The sequence below is a fragment of the Triticum dicoccoides genome, chromosome 5B, assembly GCF_002162155.2.
Source record: "Triticum dicoccoides isolate Atlit2015 ecotype Zavitan chromosome 5B, WEW_v2.0, whole genome shotgun sequence".
Taxonomy (NCBI): Eukaryota; Viridiplantae; Streptophyta; class Magnoliopsida; order Poales; family Poaceae; genus Triticum; species Triticum dicoccoides.
Window position 1 is genome coordinate 544,636,245 of NC_041389.1, and position 13,057 is coordinate 544,649,301.

The 13,057-nt window shown below is 43.5% G+C and overlaps 1 protein-coding gene across 1 annotated transcript; it reads left to right on the forward strand.

Annotated features, from left to right (window-relative positions):
- The first annotated feature begins 11,830 nt into the window (after positions 1-11,830).
- On the forward strand, positions 11,831-12,677 carry LOC119311474 (histone H4). Its single transcript, XM_037587104.1, has 2 exons — positions 11,831-12,233; positions 12,321-12,677. Exon 1 carries the CDS (start codon positions 11,899-11,901, stop codon positions 12,208-12,210), a length of 312 nt encoding a protein of 103 aa, XP_037443001.1. The 5' UTR covers positions 11,831-11,898; the 3' UTR covers positions 12,211-12,233; positions 12,321-12,677.
- The last annotated feature ends 380 nt before the right edge of the window (positions 12,678-13,057 follow it).

The window sequence follows — 13,057 nt, forward strand, 5'->3', positions numbered from 1 at the left end:
AGCTCGCCCGAGTCTCATCGCCGTCGCCCCGATCGCCTCCGTCGCCCCTGAGCTCCACCAACGTCACCCCCGAGCTCCTCTCACTTTGTCGCATCGCCCAGACGCCTCCGCCACCTTCCTCGACGAGCGGAGACGCCGCACCCTCGCCGCTCGAGTCGCCGTCGTCATCGAACCCGCGGTAAGCCGCTGGACCTCCCTCCACCGTTCGATCGTGATTCAACGACTTAGATTAGACTAGCGAAGAGTTACTTTTTTAGATTAGATCAGTTTTAGTTTTTGGTTTAGTCTGGTTTTCATTTCCTGGTTTAGTTTTGACCGGCCGATCGGTTTATTTTGTTTAGCCCGTAGACATATTGGCCTATTTAATGCCCACACGCAGTTTAGTTTCAGAACACCCACCCATAGGCCCATTAGCGCCACTATTTTTTTATTTATCTTTAGTTTCTATTTTTAGTAGAATAGTTCTGATTTTGTAAAAGTTATAACTACTAGGTTGTTTTTTATTTTTAGTTGATTCTTTTTTTGTTAGTTTGAAATTTTCCTATATTTTCTGTAGAAAATAGTTTCGGCCATGTTTAAGTTTTTAAAAATTGTTTTATTTTAGTTTTAGTCAGATTAGTATTTCTGCCATAAAATGATCTAGGATTTTTTTAGTGATTCTTTTTGCCATTGCTTTGTTTTGACCTTGCCTAGAAGTAGGAATTTAGTTGGGTATTTTTACTTTTTTATTAAAATTAGTTTTACACGAAAACAAGCATTTTCTAGTTATTTTAGCTTGCTGATGTTTTCTGTTGTTTTAGTTATTTTAAAATTTTATTTTTACCTCTGTTATATTTTATTTTAGATTAGTTTCTGTAGTTACACAAGGTGAAATTTTATTTACAGTAAAATAAAATGTTTTATTTTATTTTCTTTCTAGTTTTGTTTTAGGCATAAAAGGAGTTTTATAATAGCTTTTAATGTGATTCTTTTTGCACTAAGTTTTCATAATGTTTTCCTTTTTGTTAGTTAGCAAAACTCTTGTTTTGGTTCTGTTAAGAAATTTTTAGTAGGATAAAACTATTTCCTAATTGTTTGCTTGAAGTAATGAAAACCTTGACTTGAGTTCTTTGAGTTTTCTTTGGTTTTGGTATGATTGCTTGTGTGATTTATGTTAGCTTGCTATTATGTTATACCGTTGTATGAATATGTGTTTATTGTTTGCTTCATATAGAATTCCCAGAGTGCTTAGCTTGCTATCACGAGTCACTAGCTTTCGTAGACCGTCAGCCAGGCAAGTCATTTGATCATGTTTTACAACACCTATGATTTTGTTGCATTAGAATTATTCCTCCCCACCATGCATGCAGTAGGAGAATTTTAAGTTACGTTCTTGAGTAGTATCATGTGGTAGGATGAACCCATTTCCCTTATTACCAATGACCGGGACGATGTAGTTGATTGTTATGCTTTCGTAGATGGGGTTGGTTGAGTGATTCATAAGGGAGATGTGAGAGTCAAGAAGATGACAACCCCATGACTTCAAGGTCAAGATGGACTTCAAATTCACTACTGGGTGGAGGACAGTTGACGGTCACCCTGGAGCAACCAACGGATGGCCGGGATGCATGGAGAAGCGCCATGACATCTTGCGGAAAGCTTCACCCAGCCACGAAGAGACGGATGGATACCCCTTGACCGGAAGCTTACCTGTGCAACCGCAAGCCATTATGGGCTCTGGCTTGGTCGACCCTATGCGTGACTCTGGACGGACGGTGCTACGAGATGTAGAAGAACGGTAGGATTGGATGGGCAAAGGCAGTGGCCCAGAGGAACTCTTCGGAAGACCCTGTTTTGTTCGTCCCGTCTTCAAACACCAGGCAGTGCGAGGATATAAAGGAGGGAACGATTCTTGCGGGTAAAGTGCACAAGACTCTGCAGAGTGAAAACCTAATCGATTAGACGTGTCCCCGGTTACGAACAATTTGAGCCTCTGGAATTGGAGTGTTTCGGAAATCTCAACACCGAACTTACTAAATTAATTGATGGGTTATTTAATAATTGGGAATTAGACATTGGTTGATGGAACCATCTCAATAACAACCGACATTTTTTAGTAATTACAAGCAAGTCCTTTGTTGTAGGAAAAAATTGGCTTTTTCGCAAAAACATAAAACTTAGAGCCCCACAGCCAAATTGCATATAGTGTTAGTAATTTTATTGTTGTTCTCTCTTCATGACTTGCCGGCATATGCAAAATGCTGACCTACACGGCTGCAACGTTTTATGTTGCAGAGGAGTTTTTCGACCAGGAGTGAGGCTATGATCCACACTTGGCGAATGCCCTATGGAGTCGGATGAACTCACTTATCGTCTATGCTTCCGCAACTTCATTTAGTTTATTTCTCATGAGTTGTCCTTAGACCAAATTTATTATGATGTAATAAAGACTCGATATGAGAATCATGTAATAAATTCAGGTGTGATTGAACTTTGAATCTTTTCATCATTGTACTGTGTGTGTCAGCATTATCTTAGGATGGTACAGCTACACAGAGACTTGACCGATTTCGGGTCGGGTCGCTACAGATATGGTATTCAGAGCACACGCTGACCGTAGGATGTAACCTCTAGGATTAGAAAGCCATAGGAAGAACTATTTATTTATGTTATTATTCCATAATTCTTCCCTATTCATATCTGACTTCTCTCCGATTTCAACATTCTAGATGGCCATAAAGTTCATCCTAGTTCTGCTCCCGGAGTTTTGACAGCCAGATGAAACGATGCTTTTCGGTAGGAGATTGGTCCAGATCACCAAGGAATTGAATAGTGCTCTGCCTTCAATCATCGGGACCCCTATCATGGCATTTCCAAAAGACCGTCGCTATAGGATTAAGGTGCACATACCAGGGAGGACGTTCGTAAACCTCTCGGCGTCCATTGATTTCAGGTTCACTACTCCCACTTGGATCATCGGGAGAGACATAGCAGTTCATAGTGCACTTGGACGCATCCTGGAGAAACACAGGGCCGAGCTCGTTGGATCGGACCACACCATGATTTCGCGCAGGACTGTAGATGGAGAGATCATCCGCACGATAGATGACAACTCTGTCCGCTCATTTGTCCAAGACTTGGAGGCTCACATCAGGGCTCTAGAGATTCAGATGCGCAGGAGCTTGAAGACGGTCCAGAAGTTGCAGCTTCGTGAACTTGAACTGGAGGATGCAGCACGTGGAGCCCACTATGAGCATGAGGATGAAGTCAAGGATTTCATGGAGAGAGTCGACAAGCTGAAGATTGATGTTGCCGCATTGGAGGAGAGATGATGGTAGGCTTAGGCTGTCGTTCGACCCTCAGCATCGAAAACCATGATTTCCCCGCAGACCTCATAGTATTGTAATCCTAGAGTTTGGACATAATCCTAGGCATGGATTGGTTGACGAAGTTTGAAGGAAACATCGACTGTGCCTGCAAGACGATTTTGCTCACCGCCCCGGAGCAGAAGAGGATCAAGTATGTATCCAGACGCACCCCGACGAAGAATCAGGCGAATTCTCTCGTGGGAGTCATTCAGGAGGAAGTGCCAGTAGTGCAAGATTTTCCCAATGTATTTCCAGAGGAATTACCGGGAATGCCACCAGATAGAGACATTAAATTTTTGATTGGGTTATTATCCGGCACAGCCCCAATATCCAAGGGACCTTATCTGATGCCCCCAAACAATTTGGAAGAGATCAAGAACCAAACTAATGAACTATTAGAGAAGGGATATATTCGGCCAAGCTCATCACCTTGGGGAGCCCCAGTTCTTTTGGTAGAGAAGAAGGATGGAACCCTGAGAATGGTTGTGGATTATTCTTTCGTTGAATGACGTGACCATCAAGAACAAGTACCCTCTGCCAATGATTAATGATTTATTTGACCAGCTAGTTGGAGCCAAAGTATTCTCCAAGATCGATCTTCGATCACGGTATCATCAGTTGAAGATTCATGAATAGGATATACCCAAACAGCTTTCACCACCAGGTATGGTTTATATGAGTATACCGTCATGTCATTTGGATTGACTAATGCCCCTGCATATTTTATGAGTATGATGAACAAGATATTTATGGAATATCTGGACAAGTTTGTCGTGGTGTTCATCGATGACATATTGGTTTTCTCCAAGAGCGAGGAAGAGCATAAGGAACATTTGCGTCTAGTTCCGGAGAAACTCTGAGAACATTAGTTTATATGCCAAGTTCAGCAAATGTGAATTTTGGTTGAAGGAAGTCGGATTCCTCAGACATGTTATTTCAAGAGAATGAATAACAGTCGACCCCACCAAGGTTGAATCGGTCACCAATTGGCAGTCACCACCTTGGTCAAGGAGATCCGTAGTTTTCTCGGACTCGAAGGATATTATCGGAGGTTTATTGAGAATTTCTCTAAGATTGCCAAGCCCATGACTGAGCTGTTGAAGAAGGAAACCAAGTACGTTTTGACCGAGGATTGTGAAGCCAGTTTCCGGGAGTTGAAGAAATGTTTGGTTACAGCCCCAATGCTAATTTTGCCGTACATACACAAGGATTACCATGTATATTGTGACGCTTCTCGTCAAGGACTCGGAGGAGTACTCATGCAGGAAGGAAAGGTTGTAGCTTATACCTCTAGACAGCTACGACCTCACGAGATGAATTACGCCACACACGATTTGGAGTTAGCAGCCGTAGTGCATGCATTCAAGACCTGGAGACATTTCCTTGTCGGAAACAGTTGTGATGTTTACACGGATCATAAGAGCTTGGAGTATATTTTTCACGCAGAAGGAGTTGAACCTCAGGCAGAGGAGATGGCTAGAGTTGATCAAGGACTATGATATGAGATTGCATTACCACCCAGGAAAGGCTAATGTTGTAGCAGATGCCTTGAGCCGTAAGAGTTATGTGAATACCCTTATAGCGGAAGGATTACCCCAAGAGTTAGTCGATGACCTCAGAGATCTTCGACTGGAGATAGTTCTGAGAGGATATGTTGCAGCACTGGAAATTCAGTCCACTTTGGCTGAAAGAATTCGCGAAGCCCAGAAGTCGGACAAGGAAATTGCTGAGATAAATAAAAGGATGAATGAAGGTAAAGCTAAAGGGTACCGTGAGGATGAATACGGAGATATATTATTCGAGGATCGTATTTATGTACCCAATGATCCCGAACTCTGGAGGCTAATTCTTCAGGAGGAGCATGATTCACCATACTCGATTCACCTAGGCAACACCAAGATGTATCTGTATTTGAAGGAAAGTTTCTGGTGGACGGGTATGAAGAAGGATATTACCGAGTACGTAGCAGTATGCGATGTTTGCCACCGAGTAAAGGCGGGACATCAGAAGCCAGCATGGTTACTTCAACCCCTGCCAATTCTCGAATGGAAATGGGATAAACTTGGAATGGATTTTATCACAGGATTACCCAGGACCCGTTCAGGTTATGATTCCATCTGGGTAGTGGTTGATTGCTTGACCAAGTTAGCTCATTTCATTCCCGTGAAGACCACATATACCAGCGCTAAGTTAGCCAAGATATATATGACTAGGATCGTATGTCTGCATGGAGTTCCGAGGAGTATCGTCTTAGATAGAGGGACAAAATTTACCTCAAAGTTTTGGAATCAGTTGCATGAAACTTTGGGTACGAGACTGGAGTTCAGTACAACTTTTCATCCGTAGACAGATGGAGAGACCGAGGGAGTCAACCAGATTCTGGAGGACATGTTGAGAGCCTGTGCGCTAGAATACGGGTCTAGCTGGGATGATAATTTGACGTATGTAGAGTTCTCGTACAATAACAGCTATCAGACCAGTCTAAAGATGGCCCCTTTCGAAGCTGTTTACGGAAGGAGGTGCAGAACACCATTGTTGTGGGATGGTGTTGGAGACCGAAAGCTTTTTGGTCCTAATCTTACCAGAGACTCCGAAGAGAAGGTCAAGCTGATTCAAGATAGACTTAAGGTAGCTCAGTCGAGGTAGAAGAGTTATGCCGACAGTAAATGCAAGGAAGTAACGTACAAAGCGGGAGACCGAGCATATCTCCGTGTGTCCCCACTTCGAGGAATCAAGAGGTTTGGTGTTAAAGGAAAGTTAGCACCCAGGTTCATTGGCCTGTACAAGATCCTGGAACATCGGGGAGAAGTTGCCTAAGAGCTAGAATTGTTGGAAGGATTATCCGGAGTTCACGATGTCTTCCATGTTTCCCAGCTGAAGAAATGCCATGCTGAGATGGGCGATATTCCTTTGAGAGACACAGTGCCCCTGGAGGCCATACAACTCGACAGTGATCTAACTTATGAGGAGAAGCTCGTCAGAATTCTTGAGACTACGAACAAAGTTACCCGCATCAAGATCATAAAGTTTTGTAAGGTATTGTGGAGCCACCATTCCAAGGAAGAAGCCACCTGGAAGCAAGAAGAAGATCTCCGCCGAGACCACCCGTACCTATTTGCTAGCCAACCCGAATATCGAGGGCGAGATTCATCTTAAGGTGGGTAGGTTTGTAACATCCCAAATTTTCAATTTGGAATGTTTTACAATTATTAGCTAAGCATCTATGCATATTGTTTGAATTTGAGTGGCATTTGAAATTTCAGAGGCATTTTGAGTTTTATTTGAATTTGGATTTGAACTGGCATTTGAAATTTATTTCAAAAATACCTGACAAATACTTGTGCAAAAGTATGAGAGGAGCAAACATGACACTCCAAAAATGTCAGAAGAAAATAATGCCAAAAAGTTTGAATTCAAAATTGAATTTTATTTGGAATTTTCAGAAAAATGTTTTTTTAGTTTCTGTTTTGCCTCTGGAAAAATGTTCACGTAGTAGGACTTAATTTTCTGATTTTATTGATATATATATGTCCTATATAAAAATACTATATATTTCTGTATATTTTTCCCTCTCTGTCTAATTAAAAAAAAACAGGCGCCAGCTAGGCCTACCGGCCCATCCAGCGCCGAGCCAGAGCCCACCTGCGCCAAGGCCGCCAGCCACGCGCAGTGCCGCGCCCGACTTCCCTTCGCCTCGGTCGCCCGATCGCCGCCTCCCTCCCCTCTCTCATTGACCGCGGGGCCCGCCCTCATCCCCAACCCCTCGCCCACGACACCGAGTCGGAGCACGTTCCGATCCTCACGGGTTCGCGCTCCAAAGCCAACCCCTCCTCCAAGAAGCTGCCCTATAAAAGGACACACATCTCCTCCCTCGACCCCCCTAAAACCCTAACCCCAAACCCCGTCGTAGCTCGCGCCCTCGCCAAACTCATCTCGTCGCCGCCGCCTCAGTTCGCCGCCATATCTGTCACCGGTGAGCACCCCCTTGCTTCCAAGCTCCATCACCCGAACCGCCTCTTCCTTCCGCACCTCTTTGACACCCTCTCCTCATCCAGGAAACCCCGAAGCCATCTCCCCCAAGCTTGATGCCGCCGCTGGAGCTGCAGCTCGCCCGAGTCTCGTTGTCATCGCCCCGATCGCTTCCGTCGCTCCTGAGCTCCACTAATTTCACCCCGAGCTCCTCTTGCTTCGCCGCATCGTCCAGACGCCTCCACCACCTCCCCCGATGACCGGAGCCACCACATCGTCACCGCCCGAGCCGCCATCGTCGTCGAACCTCCTGTAAGCCGCTGGCCCTCCCTCCAATGTTCGATCGTGATTCAATGGCTTAGATTAGACTAGCGAAGAGTTAGTATTTTTTAGATCAGATCGGTTTTAGTTTTTGGTTTAGTCTGGTTTTTATTTCCTGGTTTAGTTTAGACCGGACGATCAGTTTATTCTGTTTAGCCCGTAGACGTATTAGCCTATTTAACGCCCACGCGCAGTTTAGTTTCAGAACGCCCACCCGTAGGCCCATTAGTGCCACTGTTTTATTTATTTATTTTTAGTTTTTGTTTTTAGCAGAATAGTTCTGGTTTTGTAAAAGCTATAACTCCTAGGTTATTTATTATTTTTAGTTGATTCTTTCTTTGTTAGTTTGAAATTTTCCTATATTTTCTGCAGGAAAATAGTTTTGGCCATGTTTAAGTTTTTTTAAATTGTTTTATTTTAGTTTTAGTCAGATTAGTATTTCTGCCATAAAATGAGCTAGGATTTATTTTTTTAGTGATTCTTTTTGCCACTGCTTTGTTTTGACCTTGCCTAGCAGTAGAAATTTATTTGGGTATTTTTAGTTTTTATTAAAATTAGTTTTACACGAAAACAAGTTTTTCTAGTTATTTTAGCTTGCTATTGTTTTCTATTGTTTTAGTTATTTTAAAATTTTATTTTTACCTCTGTTATATTTTATTCTAGATTAGTTTCTATAGTTACAAAGGGTGAACTTTTATTTATAGTAAAATAACATGTATTATTTTATTTTCTTTCTAGTTTTGTTTTAGGCATAAAAGGAGTTTTATAATAGATTTTAATGTGATTCTTTTTGCACTAAGTTTTCATAATGTTTTCCTTTTTGTTAGTTAGAAAAACTCTTGTTTTGGTTCTGTTAAAAAAGTTTTAGTAGGATAAAACTATTTCCTAGTTGTTTGCTTGAAGTAATGAAAACCTTGACTTGAGTTCTTCGAGTTTTCTTTGGTTTTGGTATGATTGCTTGTGTGATTTACGTTAGCTTGCTGTTATGTTATACCATTGTATGCTTATGTGTTTATTGTTTGCTTCAAATAGAATTCACGGAGTGCAAAGCTTGCTATCACGAGTCACTAGCTTTCGTAGAACGTCAGCCAGGCAAGTCATTTGATCATGTTTTACAATACCTATGATTTTGTTGCATTAGAATTATTCTTCCCCACCATGCATGCAGTAGGAGAATTTTAAGTTATGTTCTTGAGTAGTATGTGGTAGGATGAACCCATTTCCCTTATTACCAATGCCCGGGACGATGTAGTTGATTGTTATGCTTTCGTAGACGGGGTTGGTTGAGTGATTCATAAGGGAGATGTGAGAGTCAAGAAGATGACAACCCCATGACTTAAAGGTCAAGATGGACTTCAAATTCACTACTGGGTGGAGGACGGTTGACGGGCACCCTGGAGCAACCAGCGGATGGTCGGGATGCATGGAGAAGCGCCATGACATCTTGCGGAAAGCTTCACTCAGCCATGAAGAGACGGATGGATACCCCTTGATCGGAAGCTTACCTGTGCAGCCGCAAGACATTATGGGCTCTGGCTTGGTCGAGCCTAGGCGTGACTCTGGCCGGACGGTGCTACGAGATGTAGAAGAACGGTAGGATTTGATGGGCAAAGGCAGTGGCCCAGAGGAACTTTTCGGAAGACCCTGTTTTGTTCGTCCCATCTTCAAACACAAGGCAGTGCGAGGATATAAAGGAGGAAACGATTCTTGCGGGTAAAGTGCACAAGACTCTGCAGAGTGAAAACCTAATCGATTAGCCGTGTCCCCGGTTACGGACAATTTGAGCCTCTGGAATTGGAGTGTTTCGGAAATCTCAACACCGAACTTAATAAATTAATTGATGGGTTATTTAATAATTGGGAATTAGACATTGGTTGACGGAATCATTTCAATAACAACCAACATTTTGTAGTAATTACAAGCAAGTCCTTTGTTGTAGGAAAAAATGGCTTTTTTCGCAAAAACATAAAACTTAGAGCCCCACAACCAAATTGCATATAGTGTTAGTAATTTTATTGTTGCTCTCTCTTAATGACTTGCCGGCATATTCAAAATGCTGACCTACACGGCTCCAATGTTTTATGTTGTAGAGGAGTTTTTCGACCAGGAGTGAGGCTACGATCCGCACTTGGCGAATGCCCTATGGAGTCGGATGGACTCGCTTATCATCTACGCTTCCGCAACTTTATTTAGTTTATTTCTCATCAGTTGGTCTTCGATCGAATTTATTATGATGTAATAAAGACTCGATATGAGAATCGTGTAATAAATTCAGGTGTGATTAAACTTTGAACCTTTTCATCATTGTACTGTGTGTGACAGCATGATCTTGGGAGTGTACAGCTACACAGGGACTTGACCGATTTCGGGTTGGGTCGCTACACCAGCGACACCGCCACGAAAGCAAACGCCGGGAGGAGGTGAGAGCTCAGGGACCACCCGCGAAAGCACCGGCGCCACCTCCGCCAGATCGACAGCGCCTCGCACACCACTCCATACCCTATTCACACGCTAGAACGAAGGTCTGGGTTCCCCCAGAGCGGCCGACAGAGGGGGAGGGAACCCTCAGATTCGCCGGTGGTTGTTCGGGGGAAACGGAGCTATCCTCTGGATCTCCTCTCTCTACTGTAGACGGGAGGGGAAATGAGCGACAATCGCTCGTGATTATGCAAGGGCATACCTCAACATCGCAACCAGTATATGTTGATTAGGCCTACTCCTCTTATTAATATTTGTTTAGGTAACTCCAGCATATAGATGACAATGATTGTAGTCTATATATAAACTAAGTTTTTGCCCGGTCTGTTGTACACTACACTGCTAATTTAAGCCGGTTTAATTTTTAACCACGGCGACAATGCTCAGTTGTTTACTTTTAATGTTTTGAAGGTGAGTAGCAGAAGTAGGTAGGATGCATGTTCTGAAATTTTCACTGAGATTCAAACAATACCAAGGTTGAGATTGCTAACCGTGATGTTGATGTATGACGTTTCAGGAAATATCTAGGAGACTATGATCAAATTTAGGTTGTCAAGGGCGGAAATACATACAAGCTTTGCCAAACTAGCGTCCCAAAGTACCTTTGATCCATAGTTTCTTTCATACAGACTTTTGTCCCGTATTGGCTCTGACTAAAACAGTTTTATGTTGTTACTTGGGTGGCAAAGGACGGAAATACATACCCTCTTTGCTAAACTAGCGTCCCAACATACCTTTAATCTATAGTTTATTTCATATAGACTTTTGTCCCGCGTGGGCCGTGACTAAAGTAGATTTATGTTGTTACTTAGGTGACAAAGGACGGAAATGCATACCCTCTTGTCCAAACTAGCGTTCCAAAGTTCCTTTGATCTATAATTTTTCCCATAGAGACTTTTGTCCCACGTTGGCCGTGAACCCGTAACTAAAATAGATTTATGTTATTACTTAGGTGACAAGAGAGTTAAGGGAGGTCAAGGTGCATAGCTTTAATTGGGAAATGAGAAACTTGCAATCAGTTGGTTTTTTTCTCGATAGCAATGCATGGGCATTAAGCTATGTATCTCTTTATGTACACAAATGCATATATTGTGCATGTATACTTTAACAAATGGATAATTAATTCTTGCAAAAAAATACAAATGGATAATTAAGTTATTTGTTAAGACGGATCTTGATAGCATCATATATGTGAGTTTTCTCCCATGACAGTGCACGGGCTCACGAGCTAAACACGAAAGAATTTTTTCTCCCATTACAACGAACGAGCATGTTTGCTAGTACAATACCTAAAAGAAACACCCCGATATAAATTGATAGTGGAAACCAGGGAAATGCGCTTTCCAAATTGTCCCGGCGATAACATTAGTTTACGCCTTCCAAACCACGCCTCACCGGTCAGAAATCCATCCGGAAATTTCGCGGCAGCTAGCACCTCCCCGCGCAGGAAAAATCCATCAAAAAACTGCAGGGTCCCCCTGCCAGAAACCCACCGAGGCGCACGCCCCTCCTGGCATCCCGGCACCGCGCCTCCTCCTCAGAAAAGAAACACACTTCCCCCGCCACGTCACTGATCCGCACCACCCCTCCTCCCCGCTCCGTGCCATCGATCCCCCATCCGACGGCCCGCACCCCGCATCACGCGGATCGCGGCCGCCCTTGCCACCTATCCCCACGGGTATAAATCTACCTCGCCCTGCACGCCACAGCCATCAGCCACCGCAGCAACAACCTCGCCAAGACAAGTCAACATCGGCGGAGAGAGAAAGGGAGAAGCGAGAAGATGTCGGGCCGCGGCAAGGGAGGAAAGGGGCTCGGCAAGGGCGGCGCCAAGCGCCACCGGAAGGTCCTCCGCGACAACATCCAGGGCATCACCAAGCCGGCGATTCGTCGTCTGGCTCGCAGGGGCGGCGTGAAGCGCATCTCGGGGCTCATCTACGAAGAGACCCGCGGCGTGCTCAAGATCTTCCTCGAGAACGTCATCCGCGACGCCGTCACCTACACGGAGCACGCCCGCCGCAAGACCGTCACCGCCATGGACGTCGTCTACGCCCTCAAGCGCCAGGGACGCACCCTCTACGGATTCGGAGGCTAGGCGAATTCAGCTCGCACCACTTGATCAGATATTCAGATTAGCAGTAGCTAGGCGTTGTTCAGTGTTCATGGTAATCGGTGTAATTTATGTTGTATGCTGCTTGTTCGTTGGAATGGATCAAATATCAGTTATTTACCCTTTACTCGCCTTCAATCTCTTGTCTGATCTACATTTGTGTGTTCTTCCGTCTGTTTCCAGTTTTTCTGTTTATAACTGTCGCCAAGTCGTCTGTGCGAGCGTCAGTTTAGGGTATCTCTGCATTCAGGACGATATCGAAAGCAAAATTCAGTTTGGAAGGCCTGAAGGTTTTGCTTTGGATAGAGTGGGGAATGGAGGAGCTCATGGACCGAAGAATTGGCGCAGCTATTTGTTTGGTCGAGAACTGCATGGTCGCCTCTTCTATTTTACCTTCCTCTGTCTTTTCAGCTATCAGTTGAACATGGATGACTGAATTACTCTTCTAAACCAATCACACCCCCTAAAGCAACAGAATTTGGGTAAACTAAATCTTTGGTTTATGTCAAACTTTATTAGTTTGTATGGAAAATAATATAAGCTTTCGGAATAATAAATACATATAATGCGAAAATGTGTCCAATGTTGATTCTATTTGTATTGATTTGGTATTGTGGATGCTAATATATTTTCATAAACTTTGAACAAAGTTTAGAAATTTTGACTTGAATAAAAGCTAATATGTGGATTGAATAAAAACGGACAGAGTATGTAGGTCACTATGTGAGGACAATTTATATACTCTTTTCTAACTTCTGCAGGTGGGAAGCTGTGAAGGAAAACTGTTTAAGTTCTGATAATAGTACTCCCTCCCGTCTTTTTTACTTCACAT

Coding starts and splice junctions, on each gene's coding strand:
- LOC119311474 (XM_037587104.1), top strand. CDS start 11,899: ATGTCGGGCCGCGGCAAGGGAGGAAAGGGGCTCGGCAAGGGCGGCGCC.